We start from the raw sequence: 19,069 nt of genomic DNA, 5'->3' as shown, positions 1-19,069 counted from the left end.
TCTGAAGTCAGGTAGGTTGATTCCTCCAGTTCCATTCTTCTTTCTCAAGATTGCTTTGGCTATTCAAAGTTTTTTTGTATTTCCATACAAGTTGTGAAATTATTTGTTCTAGTTCTGTGAAAAATACCGTTGGTAGCTTGATAGGGATTGCATTGAATTTCTAGATTGCTTTGGGTAGTATACTCATTTTCACTATATTGATTCTTCCAATCCATGAACATGGTATATTTCTCCATCTATTTGTGTCATCTTTCATTTCTTTCATCAGTGTTTTATAGTTTTCTATATATAGGTCTTTTGTTTCTTTAGGTAGATTTATTCCTAAGTATTTTATTCTTTTTGTTGCAATGGTGAATGAAATTGTTTCCTTAATTTCTCTTTCTGTCTTCTCATTGCTAGTGTATAGGAATGCAATGGATTTCTGTGTGTTAATTTTATATCCTGAAACTTTACTATATTCATTGATTAGCTCTAGTAATTTTCTGATGGTGTCTTTAGGGTTTTCTGTGTGGAGGATCATGTCATCTGCAAACAGTGAGAGTTTTATTTCTTCTTTTCCAATCTGGATTCCTTGTATTTCTTTTTTTTTCTCTGATTGCTGTAGCTAAAACTTCTAAAACTATGTTGAATACTAGTGGTGAGAGTGGGCACCCTTGTCTTGTTCCTGACTTTAGGGGAAATGCTTTCAGTTTTTCCCCATTGAGGATAATGTTTGCTGTGGGTTTATCATATATGGCTTTTATTATGTTGAGGTATGTTCCTTCTATGGCTGGAATGTTGAGTTTTAAGCCAGCTTTTTCACTGTCCTCTTTCAGCTTCATCAAAAGGCTCTTTAGTTCCTCTTCAATTTCTGCCATTAGGGTGGTGTCATGTGCATATCTGAGGTTGTTGGTATTTCTCCCAGCTGGTATGAAAAGAGCCTGATTCTTTCACTGCAACTGATTAATAAACATTGATAAGAAAAAATTTGCCAGTGGGGTTCTCTCAAGTGTCAAGTGCTTTCTGTACATCTGTCCCCATTGTGGCCCAGCCCCTGGTTTAGAGTGAAGGAGGTTAGGATCTGGGAGGTTCAGTAGCCCACCCAAGGTCAGGCAGCTGTAAAGTGCTGGAGTCAGCATTTGAATTCAGGTCTGTCTTCAGAAGAGAGTATTCTCTGCCACAATGACAGGCTGCCTTTAAGCACTTTGTGCTGTTCTAGCAGGGGCTATTGATAGGAGCCATCTCGTTTGTCAAAGAGGGCTTGGCCATCAGGCTAGAACTGCTCCTCATTAAAATCAGTCTTCCATAAGCAGTTTGTTTAGCACTTTAAGCCCACCTGCTCTCTAAAATTAGACTGCAGGAGACAGTGACTTCCTGCTGGTATTCTGCTCTCAGAGAGAACAACTTTTCATCCTACCTTTTTTATTTTTATTCAAAAGATATCTCATGAACACAAGTCCTAAGCACTGAGCTACTTCCATTTCCTAGCATTTCAAAAGCTGGAAGCCCGACTTCAGGAGGATCAGGAAACCCAATCCAGGAATACTGTCAGCGTGGAGGATTTATAGGAGACAGGGATGGACAGATGTGTACTGGGATGGCTACAGATATTCTAGGAAATCAGCCTCAGAATCACCCCTACGGGTTCCTAGGACTTTGTGGGTAGAAGGGGAGATGAGAGTGAGCCAGGTCTCGAGAGACCCCCTTTGGAGCAACATTCAAGACTTTGAGTCTGGCCATCCATAGCCACCCCTCTGCCCCCCCAGACCCGCCCCACTGGGCCCCCCAGGATCAGGCTGAGCATCTCTGCTCCCTTGTCAGCGCTTCCTCAGGGGAACCGGATTCCTTCTCTGGGGGTGTTTGTTTTCCCTCTCCTCTCTGATGCCTTTTCCAGCAGCTGTGTGTGCCTGCCCCTCCGCGACTCTACAGAGCTTGCTCAGGCTCTGATGCCCTCCCCTCACCCCGGCGCCCTATCCCCTCTATGGTTTGGCTCCCCCCCAACCCCTGTCCCCTCGGGGCCACTGTCTCCCCCTCCCCCGCTCCACACTAGCCCCATGGAAAATGGGCTCTGCCACAGCAACCTGTGCTTTTATGACACGATCCATCAGCCTGATGGCCTGTCCTCACCCATGCTCCAGGAAGTCAGCCAGGGAGGAACAGAGACTCAGCCCTTGAGCGGTGACCATGGCTCCTGTCTGCAACGTGGCCGTCTGCACTGTATTTCACCCTCCTTCCTCACATGCGACCCCTCGGGCACACATCCTCTCTCCCTCTCTCTTCTGCAGAGGAAATGGCTTTTAGAGAGAGAGCAAACAAATCCATAAATCTATTTGATGTGGTGCTGAGGCTGCTGTCAGTGTGCCCCGGTAAATCTGTGCATGGCTGGGCGTTTCCACGACTGATCCCAGAGAGAGCCGGTGTCTGGTTCCCAGTGACCCAAAGGCCACTTGAGAGGAGAAGCAAATGAGAGGTCTCTGAGGTTTTCCTCGCCTCATTCTCTTGCAAAAAAAATAATGCTCCTCCCATTGTTCACCCAAAAATAATTTTCTTTTTCCAACACATGGTTCTTATAAGACAAATTCGGCACCTAAAACGTGAGTGCACCCTCCCTGTGCATGACTCCTATCATGCAGGGTGTCACTGTCTCCATCTCTGTGACCCAGACTTGGTTAATCCAAAGTCAATCTCATCAGAAGGCCTGAACTAATGAAGCTGATTCCAGGCCTGCACTCTGGTAATGCTGAAGTCCAGACAGGGCAGAGCAAGGAAACTGGCGCCCAAGCCACTGAGGAATTTAATTTCGTGTTTTCAGAGGACAACCTTGGACCCGAGAAGGAGTGACTAAGAGTCTCTGTGTTTCCATCTGAGATATAAGGCAAAGTTTCAGCAATATAACATTGGCATAAGGACATCTGAGCTTCCTAAACTTCTGATGAAGTTGTAGATGTCTTTTCTCTTCATTCTCTGATTGAGGAATATCCCATCCCCTTTTTCTTCCCTCAAGAAACAGAGGAACTGTGTTCTGATGGGTGGGATTTAAAGCCCTATTTTCCACCCAATACATGCCTTTGTATTTCTACCAGGAAGTTGCCAGTATGTCTCCGTAAAAGTCCAGTATGGTGACACCGTGTCACTGTGTTGGACCTCAGCGTAATCGTGTTGTGACAAGTGTGAGGAAAGATATTCCATCCCAAAAGGTTGATGTTTTCTTGCCTCTAGTGGATTTCTGATGCCGTCATGAAGGCTGATGAGTACCGTGGATTTCCAGAGCCATCTGGGTGAACTCAGGGCAATTCCGGCCTTTCAAGGACAGATGGAGCCAGGCAGCGTCCTTGGAACCTGCAAAGCAGTTCAAGGCCAAGTCCTTGTGTTCTCACCTGCAGCTCATTGTCTCACGGGGCAGTCTGGGGAGGCAGCCAATGATGGGATGATGCTTACAGACACCAGCATTTTTCAGAAGACGAGATAATATCACAGGGAATCCCTTCCATTAAAAGCTCTGCTTTCTAGCCCAGCACTCTCAGCCGGTAATGATGGGTTTTTTTTAAATGTGCGAAGAGGTGTAATTTTATCTTCCCTTTTAATATACTCTCTTATGCAGGAAAATAAGCCAGTAGGCACCAGCGTTCTGCAGCTCATGGTGACAGACAAAGACTCCTTTCACAATGGGCCTCCCTTCTCCTTCTCTATTTTGTCGGGAAATGAAGAGGAGGCGTTCGTGTTGGACTCGGACGGGATCCTGAGGTCAGCCGTGGTCTTCCAGCACACGGAGTCTCCAGAGTACGTGCTGTGTGTCCAGGTATGGCCTCATCCTCTACCTGTTGCAGGCCAGCTTTCTCCTCTACTACGGGCTCTGCCCCTTGGTTGTTTGTTTTTTTTTTTTTTTCTGTTGAGCAAGTCAACATAATTCATTACCGTGTAGGAGTGTTCCCCTTTTAATCTCAAATTCAATTTCACACCAGTAAAAGAGGCCTCTGTGTGTGAAATTGAACAGGAAAGAAAGGAAGCATGATTGTTGAAAAGGGACTTTCCTGCAGGGTGTGCTGGACCGATGGTCTCTGGCTTAAATCTGTATTCTGAACACTTCTCAGGCTCCATATGAAGCCCAAGGACAACTCACTGGTCAAGGTTTACTGCTTGGGGGTGGTTGTCATTTAGTTGCTAAGTCATGTCCCACTCATTGCAACCCTATGGACTGTATAGCCTGCCAGGCTCCTCTATCCATGGGATTTTCCAGGCAAGCATACAGGAGTGGGTTGCCATTTCCTTCTCCATTACTTCTTGGTACTGAGAAGTATTTCCCGGATCACCCCACTTGGGAAACGACCAATCCTTGTCCTGGTGTGATGAAGCTATTAATTTTTCATATTAATATTGATATTTTCATATTAATATTTCATGACCTCTGCTTTTTAAGAGACCTCTGCTTGAGCTTCCCAGATGGCACTAGTGGTAAAGAACCCGCCTGCCAATGCAGGAGACGTAAGAGACACAGGTTGATCCCTGGGTTGGGAAGATCCCCTGGAGGAAGGCATGGCAACTCACTCCAATGTTCTTGCCTGGAGAATCCCATGGACAGAGGAGCCTGGAGGGCTATAGTCCATAGGATAACAAAGTTGGACATGACTAAAGAGACTTAGCACACCACACTTCTTGGTAAGTTTCCCCAGAGAGGGGAAACAGGAACAGGGCCTCGGGTGGCAGTGGCCTCCCAACATTTCAGCTTCCTCAAGGTCATGATGTCGAATGAAGGGAGACCAAGAGGCGGAAGTGGCAGTTACAGGAAGGGCATGAACAGAAGCAGGAAATGAGAGAGTGCCAAAAAACCCCCTGGTTGCAAATTTTGCCAGTCCCAAGACGTGGGTCCCATCAGTGAGACTGAGTGACTGTTTTTTAAGCACAGTTGGCACAGACAGCAACCTATTATTAATAGTGGCAATGATGAGAATAGTCTGTTTAATTGTGTACCTTATCTCTTTGGATAAGTTATGGCTTACCCTACCCCACGAAACCTTTCAAATTAATGACTTTTGGCTTGAAGCACATTGATAAACTCTTCAATTGTCACCCACTCCTTCAACAATATTATGTAAATGACTTTATATCACAGTTAGAGGTCCTCAAGGGCAAGGAGAGAGTTTTAGTACCTTCTCACAGAAGCTACTGGGGCTTCCCAGCTGGCACTAGTGGTAAAGAACCTGCCTGCCAATGCAGGAGATGCAAGAGACTTGTGTTCGATCCCTGCATAGGGAAGATCCCCTGGAGGAGGAAATGACAATCCACTCCAATATTCTTGCCTGGAAAATCCCATGGACAGAGGAGCCTAGAGAGCTATAGTCCATGGGGTCGCAGAGTTAAACACGACTGACTGATTTGAGTACACACAGAAGCCAGTACAGTTCTTTGCCTACCTTCTCTGGCTGTTAGCATATTTCACATCTCAGACTTTGTAAACACCATGGAGAGCTTTCTGCTACTTGTCCCTTATATTAAATTTGCCACCGAGGCCCACATTCTGTTTCCAGAATGTCTCAGCGTGCATCAGGTATATACCCTTTGCAATCTCCCCCCTTTATTCTAAATTGTCCCATACTGAGACTATTGCAAAACCTCCTGGATGTTCCTCTGGCTTCAGCTTTATTCTTTCTGATCTATGTCTGTACCCTTTCCAGGCTAATCATTCCACTTTGATTATCTCATTCCACTAAACCAGAGGTCAACAGACTATAACCCCTGAACCACATCCTGTCTTCCACCTGTTTTTATAAATAAAGTTTTATGGGAACTCAGCCTCTCCAGTTCATTTACATATGCTCTGAGCTGCCTTCTTGCTGGAAGTTGAGTAGTTGATACAGATCATATAACCCCAAAACTTAAAGTATTTCTTGTCTCGCCCTTTACAGAAAATGGGTGCTAACCCCTAAACTAAAAACATCTGAGCTCCCTATTGCCAGAAACCTTGTGAATTCTGGCTTGTTCAGACACTGAATTTTAGGGTTTTTAGGCAGACATGACTGTCCAGTTCTTCTTAGCCCACAGGACCATGGGTCTGTTACCTTACACCCAGTGGCTTCTTGCCTTTCTGGCCTCTGATCTTTGAGTGGGCAACCTCTGACCTATGGGCTCTGAACTCATCATTGTCCTTCAAGGCTCTACACGGTTTGACTTCAAGTTCAGTCCTATTTGCTAAATCAGTCTCCCTGTAAGTGAATTTTCAATTCTAGCATCTCTGGTTCATATCAGTTCAGTTCAGTTCAGTCGCTCAGTCATGTCCAACTCTTTGCGACCCCATGAATCGCAGCATGCTAGGCCTCCCTGTCCATCACCAACTCCCAGAGTTCACCTAGACTCACATCCATCGAGTGAGTCAGTGATGCCATCCAGCCATCTCATCCTCTGTCGTCCCTTCTCCTCCTGCCCCCAATCCCTCCCAGCATCAGAGTCTTTTCCAATGAGTCAACTCTTGGCATGAGGTGGCCAAAGTATTGGAGTTTCAGCTTTAGCATCATTCCCTCCAAAGAAATCCCAGGGCTGATCTCCTTCAGAATGGACTGGTTGGATAGTCCATTTTAAAAAGCCTGTGGTTATGGAAATAATAAAGATAACAACAATCACATTAACTCTCATGCATCAGGTACTTCTGTGGGTCAGGTCTGTGCCAAGTATGTTGCAATCACGTGAGTCTTAATCCCCACAGTACAAGAATCCTGTGAAGTAGATAGGACTATTTCACTCAAATAAGATACAAAAATTGAAGCTTGAAGAAGTTAAGTGACTTATTCCAGGCCAGACACATAGTTAGAGGAAGAGCAAAGATTTGAACTCGGGTCCATGAGATGACCAAGCTCCTGCTTTCACACTGCCTTCCACATACAAGGACATATCTCCTGAGGTATCACCTGGCCGCCCCCATCCTGAGATGCCCACCCTGGGGCCCCAGCTGCTGCGAATCTGCCCTTTGCAGAAGTCCTCCGGCATTGACCACCTTCACGTTGTATGCAGCAGGTCCTCAGTTACGATCTGTCAGGGTGTTGGTTCTGTCAGTCCTTACAGAAAGAAGGAAGACAAAATGGCTTTTTTCAGGCTTTTCTCATTGTACCACCCTTTATTCTAAGCCTCCATATTGTGTCCTTCTCACTTGAAATAACGTTGTTTCTTAAATGTACAGAAAAGTGCTGTCTGGTCCCATGCAAAGCAAAGAAGCCAAAGACAACCAAGATTTCTCTTCTAAGTGGGAATGTCACTTTTTGAGGCTCCACTGTGGCTTCTGTCCTAAATTAAAACACAGCCAGCCTCTTTGGGGCACTGTGGATCTCACAGCACCCTGCATCCCTCCGTTCCAGTTCACCCCCACTGGCTTTATTATGTTGACACATTTTATTCTCATAGCAGAGTGCACTTATGGGCACCAAAAGTGATAAATCACTCCTCTTACTTATATGTACATGCTCAGATTTTGTAGAATAATGACAAGGGATGGAGGGAGCAGCAATGTGGTTAAAGGAGCAGACACTTTCTATCTGGGTTATGTTGCTTTTTTAAAAGTTATCATGGGCTTTTGCCTTACTTCCTCATCTTCCCTCCCTGCTGGGTGATTTTAGGCGAAAGATTCTGGCAAACCTCAGCAAGTGTCTCACTCCTACGTCCGAGTTCGGGTCATTGAGGAGAGTATCCACAAGCCCACAGCCATCCCCCTGGAGATTTTCATCGTCACCATGGAGGATGACTTTCCTGGTGGGGTCATTGGGAAGATCCACGCCACAGATCAGGATATGTACGACGTCCTCACATTTGCACTGAAATCGGAGCAGAAGAGCTTGTTCAAGGTGAACAGTCACGATGGGAAGATCATCGCCCTGGGGGGCTTGGACAGCGGCAAGTACGTCCTGAACGTGTCGGTGAGCGACGGCCGCTTCCAGGTGCCCATTGACGTGGTCGTGCACGTGGAGCAGCTGGTGCAGGAGATGCTGCAGAACACCGTCACCATTCGCTTCGAGAACGTGTCCCCCGAGGACTTTGTGGGTCTCCACATGCATGGGTTCCGGCGCACCCTGCGCAACGCGGTCCTTACCCAGAAGCAGGACAGCCTGCACATCATTAGCATCCAGCCCGTGGCAGGCACCAGCGAGCTGGACATGCTGTTCGCGGTGGAGACGCACAGCAGCGAGTTCTACAAGCCGGCCTACCTCATCCAGAAGCTGTCCAACGCGAGGAGACACCTGGAGAACGCCATGCGCATCTCGGCCATCCTGGAGAAGAACTGCTCTGGGCTGGACTGTCAGGAGCAGCATTGCGAGCAGGGCTTGTCACTGGACTCGCACGCGCTCATGACGTACAGCACGGCCCGCATCAGCTTCGTGTGCCCACGTTTCTACCGGAACGTGCGCTGCACCTGCGATGGTGAGTGCGGTTTGGAGCGTCCCCTCCGCTGCCTGGGCTGTGTGAGGCAGCTTGGGTTACCGTCCCCGCATGCACGTCTTAGTTCATTCACTCACTGGACCACCCACCATGTGCCTTCTCACCGTGAGAGATGCCAGGGCTGCGGGGTGATCAAGCTTTGGTGGAGCGTGGAGCTTATGGGCAGCCAGACATACAAGTGGGCGGGCATTGTCCCTGCAATGAGCATCCTTAGGGGACCCAATCAAGGGGGAAGTTTTCCTGAAGGGACTATTCTCTAGGTTGAGATGAAAGATAAGCAGGAATTAGTCTTTGTCTGACTTACTTCACTTAGTATGATAGTTTCTAGGTCTATCTGTTATCTGCAGATGGCATTATTTCATTTTTTATGCCTGAGTAATGTTCCATTACACACACACACCCCCCACATCTTCTTTGTCCATTCATCTGTTGATCATAGATTGCTTCTGTGTCTTAGCTACTGTAAATAGTGCTGCTGTGAACATTGTATATGTACTTTTTTCAAATTAGGTTTTCACCTTTTCCAGATGCATGCTCAGAAGTGGAATTACTGGATCATATGGTGGCTGTTTTTAGTTTTCGATTTTTAGATTCTTCAGATTCTGTTTTTAGATTCTCTGCAGAATCTCCATACTGTTCTCCACTGTGGCTGTATCATATGTCATGTGATATCACTTATATGTGGAATCTAAAAAAATGATAGAAGTGAACTTACAGAACAGAAATAGACTCACAGACATAGAAAACAAACTTATGGTTACAAAAGGGGAAAGGCAGGGGAGATAAATCAGGAGTTTGGGATTAACAGATACACACTGCTGCATATAAAACAGATAAACAACAAAAGATCTACCGTGTAGCACAGGGAACTGTATTCAATATCTTATAATAGCCTATGATGGAAAGGAACCTGGAAAAGAATATATATTATGTATATAAAACTGAATCACTTTGCTGTATACCTGAAGCTAACACATCACTGTAAATCAAGTATATTTCCATTTTTTCAAAAAAGGAAAAGTAGTAATTAGATGTGTGAAAAAGCTAGTAGAGGGACAGCATTCCAGTGGAGAATGTGTTTGTATGAGGCTTAAGGGCAAGATAGTAGCCTACACCAAGGGGGTTGAAAGAGCTTTCTGGTGATGACAAAGGAGACTTATGAGCAGTGATCACACAAGAGCCATTAGGATGAAGTCCTAGAAATCATCCCAAAGCAGTGGGAGCCATCGGCTGGTTTGAGGTGGAGAAGTCACAGAATCAGTCTGTATTTCACGGAGAGCTTGCTGACTGCTAAGGGGATGGGTTAGATGGGCCGGGCCAGAGGCAGGGAAACAAATTCAGAAGCTACCAGGGTGCGTAAGGGCAGCTGGGTTTGCTTGAGTGAAACCTGAGGGCCAGATGTTCGGGAGCACAATTCGGGGTGGGTTCGGCCCGCAGAGTGGCGGAGATGGAATGGTTCCTGTTTGTCGATGTAACTAGAGTCACTGAACTTTGACCTTCCCTGCTCAGAGGCCATAGCTGCACAGAGTCAACCATGGTGGTCAGCAAGAAGCATTGCTCGCTCCCTCTTTTTTTCTCTGACACGTGGTGCTATAAATTCACTGCCCTCGTCAAAGAAAATCACACCCAGCGTTTTCCTAGCCAGTATGAACTTGACCCAAATGGACTGTGGCTGGAAGAGAAGCCATTCATAAAACACCCCTTTAGATCATTGAGGACAGACATGGCCCTCACCCTCTCCCTTTGCAGAGAGTTTCGAGTTGCCCTTTGGAGAATGAGTTCATCAGAAAAAAGCCCCGGAAATCACAGCTCCCTCCGGGAGACCTTTCTATGACCCCCACGCAGCCTAGAAGCATGCAAGCTACTCCCTCTGTGGTCCCCAGTGAGTTCTGTTTGTGTTTCCATCAGGTGGAGATGCAGTGATGTCCAAACTGTTGAGTATGTAAGTTAGCTCCAAAGTAATTCCAAGCATGCATGCATGCTAGGGGAAATGTGTTTCTGGCAGATGCCACCAACATGCAGAATTTATGAATGCCAGCTGTCCAGACCTCACCTAGGTTCCCTTTGTAGGCAAATTGATTTATGCACCAAAGGTCTGCTAGAGCCTTCCTGCAGGGATTCACAGCACAGTTCAAAAGAGGTTCAAGACAGGACAGGGCGGACCCTGCAGGAGAAGCTAAACCAGCTAATTAATCCTTGCTCTCTGAAAGCTTGTTTCATTCAGTAAAAATCTGCGGTGGCAGCAATGTTTTGTGTTAGTCACTCAGTCTTGTCCGACTCTTTGTGACCCCCTGGACTGTAGCTCGCCAGGCTCGTCTGTCCATGGAATTCTCCAGGCAAGAGCATTACACTGGGTAGCCATGCCCTCCTCCTGAGGATCTTCCCAACCCAGGGATCAAACCCAGGTCTCCCGCATTGCAGGCAGTTTGTTTATCATCTGAGCCACCAGGGAAGCCCATCAGCAATGTCTTAGGTGCTGCAAATTCAAAGTGAATAAAAGACACAGTCCCTTCTCTCCGGAGCTGGTGGCTGCGAGCTCAGCTTTGCAAGTCCCCATTTGCCTTAATAGTATTATAAGAAATGCTGGGGAGGAAAAAGGCACAGAGTCCCTGTCACAGCCAGAGGAAAGCTTTCGGTGACATTTAGATGAGACCAGAGACCACTTGTGTTCTGGGTTTTGAAGGATGAGTATGAGTTCATCAAGCAGAGACAGGCAGAGGGCAGGCTTGGCAGATTTTCTTTACAGCAGGGATTTAGAGGGGTGATTTTGTTGGAGAGAGGGGTCTTCCTCTGCATCTTTCATGAGACACTGATGTTATATTTTATTTTTTTATTTTGGCCACACCATGCATGGTATGTGGGATCTTAGTTCCCCAACCAGGGATCAAACCAGTGAGCCCTGCAGTTGAAACACAGTCTTAACCACTGAACCGCCAGGGAAGTCCCCAGAGACACCAATGGTTTATTTTACTTTATTTTTTGATTTAAAGCAACAAGATCTTATTATCTCACAGTTCTGTAGGTCAGAAGTGCAGGTGGATACAGCTTGTCATCTGGTTCCTCTGCTCAAGCGTTCACAAAGATGAAGTCAAGCTGTCAGACATCCGGGGCTCTCCAGCCAGAGGCTCAGGGGAAGAATCTTTTTCCAAGCGCACTTCAGAGTTGGCAGAATTCAGTTCCTTCTGGTTGTAGGGTTAAGGATACTGTTAGTCTGCTATTAGTGGGGACCTCTCCCTGGTGGCTCAGCAGTAAAAGAATCCGCCTGTAATGCAGGAGATTCAGGTTTGATCCGTGGCTCGGGAAGATCCCCTGGAGAAAGAAATGGCAACCCCCTCCAGCATTCTTGCCTGAGACCCATGGACAGAGGAGCCTGGTGGGCTATGGTCCATGGGATCGCAAAGGGTCAGACATGACTGAGTTACTAAACCACCACCACTCTCAGCCTTAAGGCGCTCCTTAAAGAGACACTGATGTTTTAAATGCAGTGAGTTTCAAGGTGGTAGCCTTGCCCAGGACTCTTGTTCTCGAGTCCCCATAAACCCTTCTACTCTCAGGAGACCCAGAATTCTGGAAGTTTTTGTGATTCAGTCCCAGACATCCCAGGAAGAGGCTTTCTCAGTCTAGAAGGGAGCATTTCCTGAGCGGTAACTCTGCAGACTCAGGCCCACCTCTCAGCCTCTTGCCACCTTTAAGTCACTCGTGTAACTAAGCTGTAAAATAAAATACTGAATTTTAGTGGTAAAAGGACCTCAAAACACCACCTGGTCCAGTCCCCATGTTCAGCAGCTTTATATGATTATTTCCATTTTATAAATGCAATAGCTCCCTGCCTTGCCCAGGGCATATAGCTGGTGAGAATGGCATACTGATTCAATGTAGTTTTATGTTGGGTCCTTGTTTTATTCCTTGCATCTTAAGAATAAGAGCTCTTCCATATTTTATTCTTGGGTCCTTGTTTTATTGCATCCTAAGAACAAGAGCTCTTCCATTTTGTATACGACTTATAACCCCGATGCTATGTACACTATAAGAATATTCAGATAACCCCATTGTTCCTGACAGACTGATCACCAGTCTCACAGACCCATGGCAGGATGGCAGAGGGACTTGGACTCCAGTAGGCCTGTGACTTACTAGAAAAGCCCACTACTGAGCCCTGCACTCAAATATAACAGGAGGCTTTGAGTGGAGCCCTGAGTCAATATGCATGTAGCCTGGTAACCCTAATTCTGGTGGTTAGGAAAACAAACTCTAATAAATCTCACAGCAAGATAAAATAGAAAAAGTTTTCTGTGGGTTCAGGGGGTGAGCTCCTCATTATAATACTAATAGTTCTCTCACTTTTCCAAAAGTACCGTATCAAATGAAAATACAGTGAAAAACTGTTAAGGAAAGCATTAAGCATTTTAGGCATTTTCTCATATATTGGAAAGTAGAGATAACTGAAGTCAGTAAATGCTCCTAGCCCACTCCCCCCCACACACACCGTAGTGTTGGCTGCTGTTTAGCCTGGAAGGTTGGCAGATACAGTAAATGGACTTTCCAACCACTTGGTGGAATAATTAGGAGATAAACAGAGGTAGCGATCCTTTCTGGGCTGTGTAGAAATATTCATACAAACTTGGCGTCAGTAGTCTACCCTCCTCCCAACTTCCGTATCATCTTTCTCTCATGGAGACTTTTTTTGGGTTGAATTAACATCATTAAGCATCTTGAACTAAAATGCTGGTTTGCTTTGACACAATGAAAGCAGGCTTGAAATTTAGTGCCGAAGAGGTTTATTACATTCCAGCCCCCATGGAGCATCATGTCTGAGCAGAAGTTTAAGGGTTCTGCTGTCCTGAGATGGCTCCGGTAAACCTTGGGTGTTCAGGGGATGTTGGCACTTGGGTAAGAAAACCTGGGGAATGATAAACGCCCTTGAGCTCCGATGAGGAAATCCGAGGACAGAGTATTGGGGCAGTGGTGATGGTCCATTTGAGAAGATTTTCATTGATTTTTTAAAAATCTGATCTAGATACATATCAAAAAGGAGAGACACTTGTCCAAGAGAATGGACTTGCCCCGAGACCATTAGCATTTAAGATTGGTGTGTTTATGAGTGTTGGTGGAAGTGGGTGCCTGATTTGTCCAGTCTTGGTTCAGACATGGAACCCCGACTTGAAACTGAAGCTCCATTCAAATGCATGGAGCGTCTGTCACGGGTGAGCTCAGTGCTGTGGGGTGAGGTGTCAGTGCCGGGCCCTCAGCCAGGGGCAGCCCACTGTCGGAAGGCTGTGCAGGGTGGTAGGAGAAGGCCTGAGGCTGAGGCCACTGCCCTCGGTCTGAAAGGACGCCTAGAATCAGACAGGACATGGGGAGGAGTCAGTCCAGGCTGGGGAGCTGTAGAGCTGAGCGATGGAAGTGAGAAGCCCTGCGCAACCAGTGCACAGGTGGAGGCAGGGACCAGCGGAGCAGCTCACACTTACTGAGCTGGGCTGTTACTATTACTGTACCTGCTGCTGCTTTGTCTTTCACACATGTGTAATTGTAGTTAACCCTCACAGTCACCCTAAAGGATAGGGATCATTAACTTTCCTCAGAAGTTAAGGAAGCTACAACTCAGAATGGTCCGTTGACTTGCTCAGGATCCCACAGAACTAGTGCAGGTCAAGCCAGGATTCACACCTGGCCGTCCCAACCCCTGTACTCTCCTACCTCTGCACAGGTTTGAGAAAACTTGAAATTAACTGACTCCAGCTTCCCACGCACCTCGGCCATCCTATTTACTATCCTCCTGCCGCAGTAATGCAGCCGAGGTTTGAGCCCAGTCCTAGCACTTGCTACCTCTCAAGATGGACCTGAGACAGCTGGCTTCGTGGGCACCGAGTCTCCCTCCTGTGAGGTCACCCACTGCACTCTTTAAGCCACACGGAGCCTGACCTGTCTGACCCTCCCATACAAACCGCCTTCCAGACAGCTAAGGATAGTTACTAGGACCCCTTGAATCCTCTTTTTTGAGACAAACAGCAGAAGGTCCTCTGTTCCTTGGCCATCAAGAATAGGAGCTAGAAAGAGTTGTAGGTGGTGTAGTTGGAATAGAGAGCAAGCATAAAGGAAGGAGTTCTCTGTCTTACTTGGAGGAGTCCGTGAAAGGCACTGGAAGCAGTGAATTGTCCTGGGAAGGCATTTCTGAGCAGAGAAAGTAGTACAGGAACGTTTCTTTACTACTTTTATTTTCTCATTCACTCATCAGTGAAGCAAATACTTTTCCAAGCCCTGGATGGGCTGCTGAAGTTAGAGTGGTGAGTGAGGCTGACATGGTCCCATTCTCATGGCCCATGAAGCAGCATCGTGCACTGAGCAAATGACAGGGAGCTCAGCTGGACTGGCTGGTGGAGAGACAGTCCCAAAAGGAATGTGCTGGGACAGGTCAACGGGCCTGCGATAGGCAGCCCATGGTGACGCAGCCACAGTGACGCACTTCTCACACGCACAGTAAAGTCAAACGATGAAGGCTTCCACGAGGCAGAATGATACGTGAAACTCAGCCTTAACGAGTATTTAAAAAGCATGGGGAAATCTGAGATCGGATTTACACTTAGGCCAGGACTGTTTATTCCAATTCTCTGAGGACAGAGCCCATAGTCCCACCCCTGAATAATTCAGTGTCTCTGAACCTTAACCGGATTTCCCTACAAACTGGGCAGTTTCTATTTCTCATTCATGTTAGATGTCTGTGTGCAGATCCCTTATCTTTAGCATGCATAGAGTCCTGAAGGGCGTGGAGAGGTCTGGATGTGTCCACTGCGGAGGAGATACCAACCTCTTACCATGTGGATAATCCCTTATGTTCTCCGTCCACACACAGCGGCCCCAGCAAGGATGTCCTGAATGAAATGGCCTTTAGCTAGATCATCCCAGAAAACAGGGCTGAACAAAGCAAATACCAATCAAGATGATTCTGAGCTTTGGGGAGAACCACAGGAAACCATTTCAAAGCCAAGGGACCTTAGGAAAATATGTTTTAAAATTTCATGCAGGCCAGAAATTCTGAAGGGAGCTTACTGACGTATGTGGCATTGGCTGAGACATGGCACCTTGGCAAAGCATGTGAATTCAGGGTGTAGGATGTTTACCATTAGTTATTAGATTCTCAGTATAATAAGGCAGAGATATAAATCAAGAGGTTGAATAAGCTCAAAGTGGCAGCAGTAATAGTCATAGCTGGATACTGACGTATTAGCCAAAGGTACAGACTTAACCCAGGGAGCCGAGGGAATTCTGGGGAGATAAGGCACATAGCTCAGTTGGTAAAGAATCCACCTGCAATGCAGGAGACCCCAGTTCAATTCCTGGGTCGGGAAGATCCCCTGGAGAAGGGAAAGGCTACCCACTCCAGTATTCTAGCTTGGAGAATTCCATGGACAGTCCATGGGGTTGCAAAGAGTCGGACACGACTGAGCAACTTTCACTAAGGTGAGGAGAGACATACATGAGGCAGTGAGACCCTTCTAAAGCCACGAGAGGATTGCCTTTCTCCTCTCTGCAGGTTCCAAAGCCCTGAGCTTCTGCTCGAGTGAATTACGTTTTCAGCTCTGTGAAGGGTGACCGAAGGGTGGGGAGCCTTGTGACGAGTAGCCACATCGTGTGCACACCCCTCCTGGCGGAGAGTCTTTGTGAAAAGAATCCCTCTGCCCAGGACAGTTATGAAGGGGCTGACCCCGCTGCACATTGCCTGTGACACTGATTAACACAAAGTTCTCCCAAGCACACGGTATTGCATACCATCTGTCAGTTTACAAATCGTGAATCTGACCCAAAAAGGACAGTAAAGAAGGGATTATACTGGAGCTCAGATCTCTGCCATGTTTCCCAGTCAGGCGAGTGTCTCCAGTTTGGGGACCCTGTAGTAATTTGTTTTTACCCTCAATTTTTTTTTTTCTGTACAAGTTGCTTTCACATACATTAAACCATCTAATGCTCACAAGTTTCGAAGAGTAATTATCCTCATTTTTCATGAAGGGGAAGCAAGACCCAGAGAAGTGAAGTGACCCCTTAAAAACTCTAACTGAAGGGCATATAGAAAATATATTAATGCATAATATATTTTGATAATATTAAAATTAATATAAATGTAAATATTAGACATATAATAATGTCTACTTCTAGTCCTTCCAGCAGCCATTAACGTTGATAGGTCCCACACAGGAAATGCTTTGAATAACTAGTCAGGAACAACATTCAGGGCCGCCGCTTGTCAGCACCACACCGTCCCCTATTACACTGCCCTGCCTTCCAGAGGGGACCTAGGAACGGGGGACAGAGACTTCTCTGCCTCCTTCCTGCTCTGACAGTTGCTAAAAGCACCTGATCCTTCTGTCCTGCCCTGACTCGCCACAAGTGGCATCACTTGCTTTGATCAAGGGGATGCTTCTCCCTTCATGCTCACCCTGGCCCCAAACTGATGGATGCCTGAAGATACAGAGCAGGTAAAGCTAGAGCCTGCACCCCCGGTGGGCCTCTGTTCAGAGAGGAGAAGGGGACAGCAGAGGACGAGATGGCGGGATGGCATCACTGACTCGATGGACATGGGTCTGGGTGAACTCTGGGAGTTGGTGATGGACAGGGAGGCCTGGCGTGCTGCAGTCCATGGGGTCACAAAGAGTCGGACACAACTGAGCGACTGAACTGAACCGAGCAACCATAAGCTTTGCAAAACAAGGTAACCCCTCCTCATCCATTGAAATCATGCTGCATTTTATGTTGCTAGAGATTTTAGGGCTTTGGCTGGGAAGAAGGTTGGTGTCCCCAGGACCCAGACCTAGAGACACAGGTTCAATCCCTGGGTTGGGAAGATCTGACATCCATCTGAGGTCAAAGGACATGTGGCATTGTTCAGGGTTGGTGTACAAAGGTCAAGTCCCTCTCATAAATATTTCAGAAAGGATCTAACTTCTTATCATAGCGGATAGAGAGGAAAGAAATACAGTGTTGTATATGGGGAGTAATTGGTTTGGGGAAAGCTGTTTCTCAGTAATCGGAACTCTTTCTCTGCTTGAAAGAGACTACGTTTTATACACTTGCTCATTATCTGTCCCCAGCTAAGAAGGACGTTACATTCACACTAACCTCCAGGCTCTAATCTGCCTTTGTACCTCCTTGAGCCACAAGAGAGCAGATGTGAGCAGAGCGAACTGACAGCAGCAGCTGGGGAGCAAAGGTTTATGGCTCTTTCTGTCCCGGGCTGGGAGGCAGGGAGGAGGCCCCCTGGGATTTTTAAAGCATCAAGAAACTGACCCCTTGCCAGAACTGTCCCTTCTGCCTTAAGAAACGTATTAAAAAGAAAAAGAAGGAACACTAACCTATCAAAGTCAATGGCTGCTGGAATGAATAGAAATATGTATCATTATATGTCTAATATTTACATTTATATTAATCTTAGAATGCACTTATTATAATGTATTGATATAGCTTCTATCTGTCCACCAGCTGGAGTATTTATAAGGGGGACTGGATCTAACATAATTCATTAGTTTGATGAATTTAATTATCTAGGTTCTATTGTTATGACATGGGCTTCCCAGGTGATGCAGTGGTAAAGAATCTGCCTACCAGTGCAGAAGAAGCAGGAGACACGGGTTTGATCCCTGGATTGGGAAGATCCCCTGGAGAAGGAAATGGCTACCCATTCCAGTATTCTTGCCTGGGAAATCCCATGCACAGAGGAGACTGGTGGGCTATTATAGTCCATAAAGTCACAAAGAGTCCAATCCTACTGAGCAACTGAGCACACACATGGTTATAATATAAGGAAAGAAGAAGAAAAGAACTGTGAATATGAACTCCAGTTGCTGGTCTAAGTGACTCTGCTGTAACCCAATATAAGTGATATGGTTGATAAAATGAGAAGCCCAATGCTAATTAGCAGGGCAGGACTTGTGACAAAAGGAAAGGTCAAAATATGTGAATAAAAGGTAGAAGTATTCAAATACTGTGTTTATTCTGAAATATAGTGTCTAGCCTTTAATATTGGAGAAGGCAATGGCACCCCACTCCAGTACTCTTGCCTGGGAACTCCCATGGATGGAGGAGCCTGGTAGGCTGCAGTCCATGGGGTTGCTAAGAGTTGGACATGACTGAGCGACTTCACTTTCACTTTTCACTCTCATGCACTGGAGAAGGAAATGGCAACCCACTCCAGTGTTCTTGCCTGGAGAATCCCAGGGACGGAGGAGCCTGGTAGGCTGCAGTCCATGGGGTCGCAGAGTCAGACACGACTGAAGTGACTTAGCAGCAGCAGCCTTTACTATAAGCCCTTACAGCTTTTTTTTTTTTTTTTTAATGTTACCATAACTCCTGGAAGAAGAAAATAGCTTTGCTATCATGGGTCTGGAAATTATCTAGTCCTCTTTTCCCCCTTTGAAACAGAGGTTTTTAAACTGCATTTTTGATAATGCAAATTTTCTAAGCAGTGAAGCTATTGCAGTAGTGTAGAAAAGACTATGAATGTAGTATATGTCGCTATGTCTCAAACACAGACTTCTATAGAAAGGACATCTTTTGGCTGGCTAAAATAGGACGTAGAAAAAGACACATCCATGGAACAGAGAGGAATAGATTTCTTAAATACATAAATTATTGTTTCCATGTCTAATTGGAAGTTACTGTCCAATGACTTCAGAGTTAGGTC

At 46.3% G+C, this 19,069-nt stretch overlaps 1 protein-coding gene across 3 annotated transcripts in view; it reads left to right on the top strand.

Moving 5' to 3' along the window:
- The window catches only part of FAT3 (FAT atypical cadherin 3), an 801,654-nt gene that overhangs the window by 737,721 nt on the left and 44,864 nt on the right, over positions 1-19,069 (top strand). For all 3 annotated transcript variants that reach the window (XM_070782590.1, XM_070782589.1, XM_070782588.1), the window contains exons 18-19: positions 3,581-3,778; positions 7,581-8,379. In XM_070782590.1, coding sequence (XP_070638691.1) covers positions 3,581-3,778; positions 7,581-8,379 — 997 coding nt within the window. The remainder of the gene's footprint in view (positions 1-3,580; positions 3,779-7,580; positions 8,380-19,069) is intronic.

This window comes from Bos indicus, chromosome 29, assembly GCF_029378745.1.
Source record: "Bos indicus isolate NIAB-ARS_2022 breed Sahiwal x Tharparkar chromosome 29, NIAB-ARS_B.indTharparkar_mat_pri_1.0, whole genome shotgun sequence".
In the NCBI taxonomy this organism is placed as follows: Eukaryota; Metazoa; Chordata; class Mammalia; order Artiodactyla; family Bovidae; genus Bos; species Bos indicus.
The sequence above is the reverse complement of the archived record's forward strand: the minus strand, read 5'-3'. Positions and strand labels throughout refer to the sequence as shown.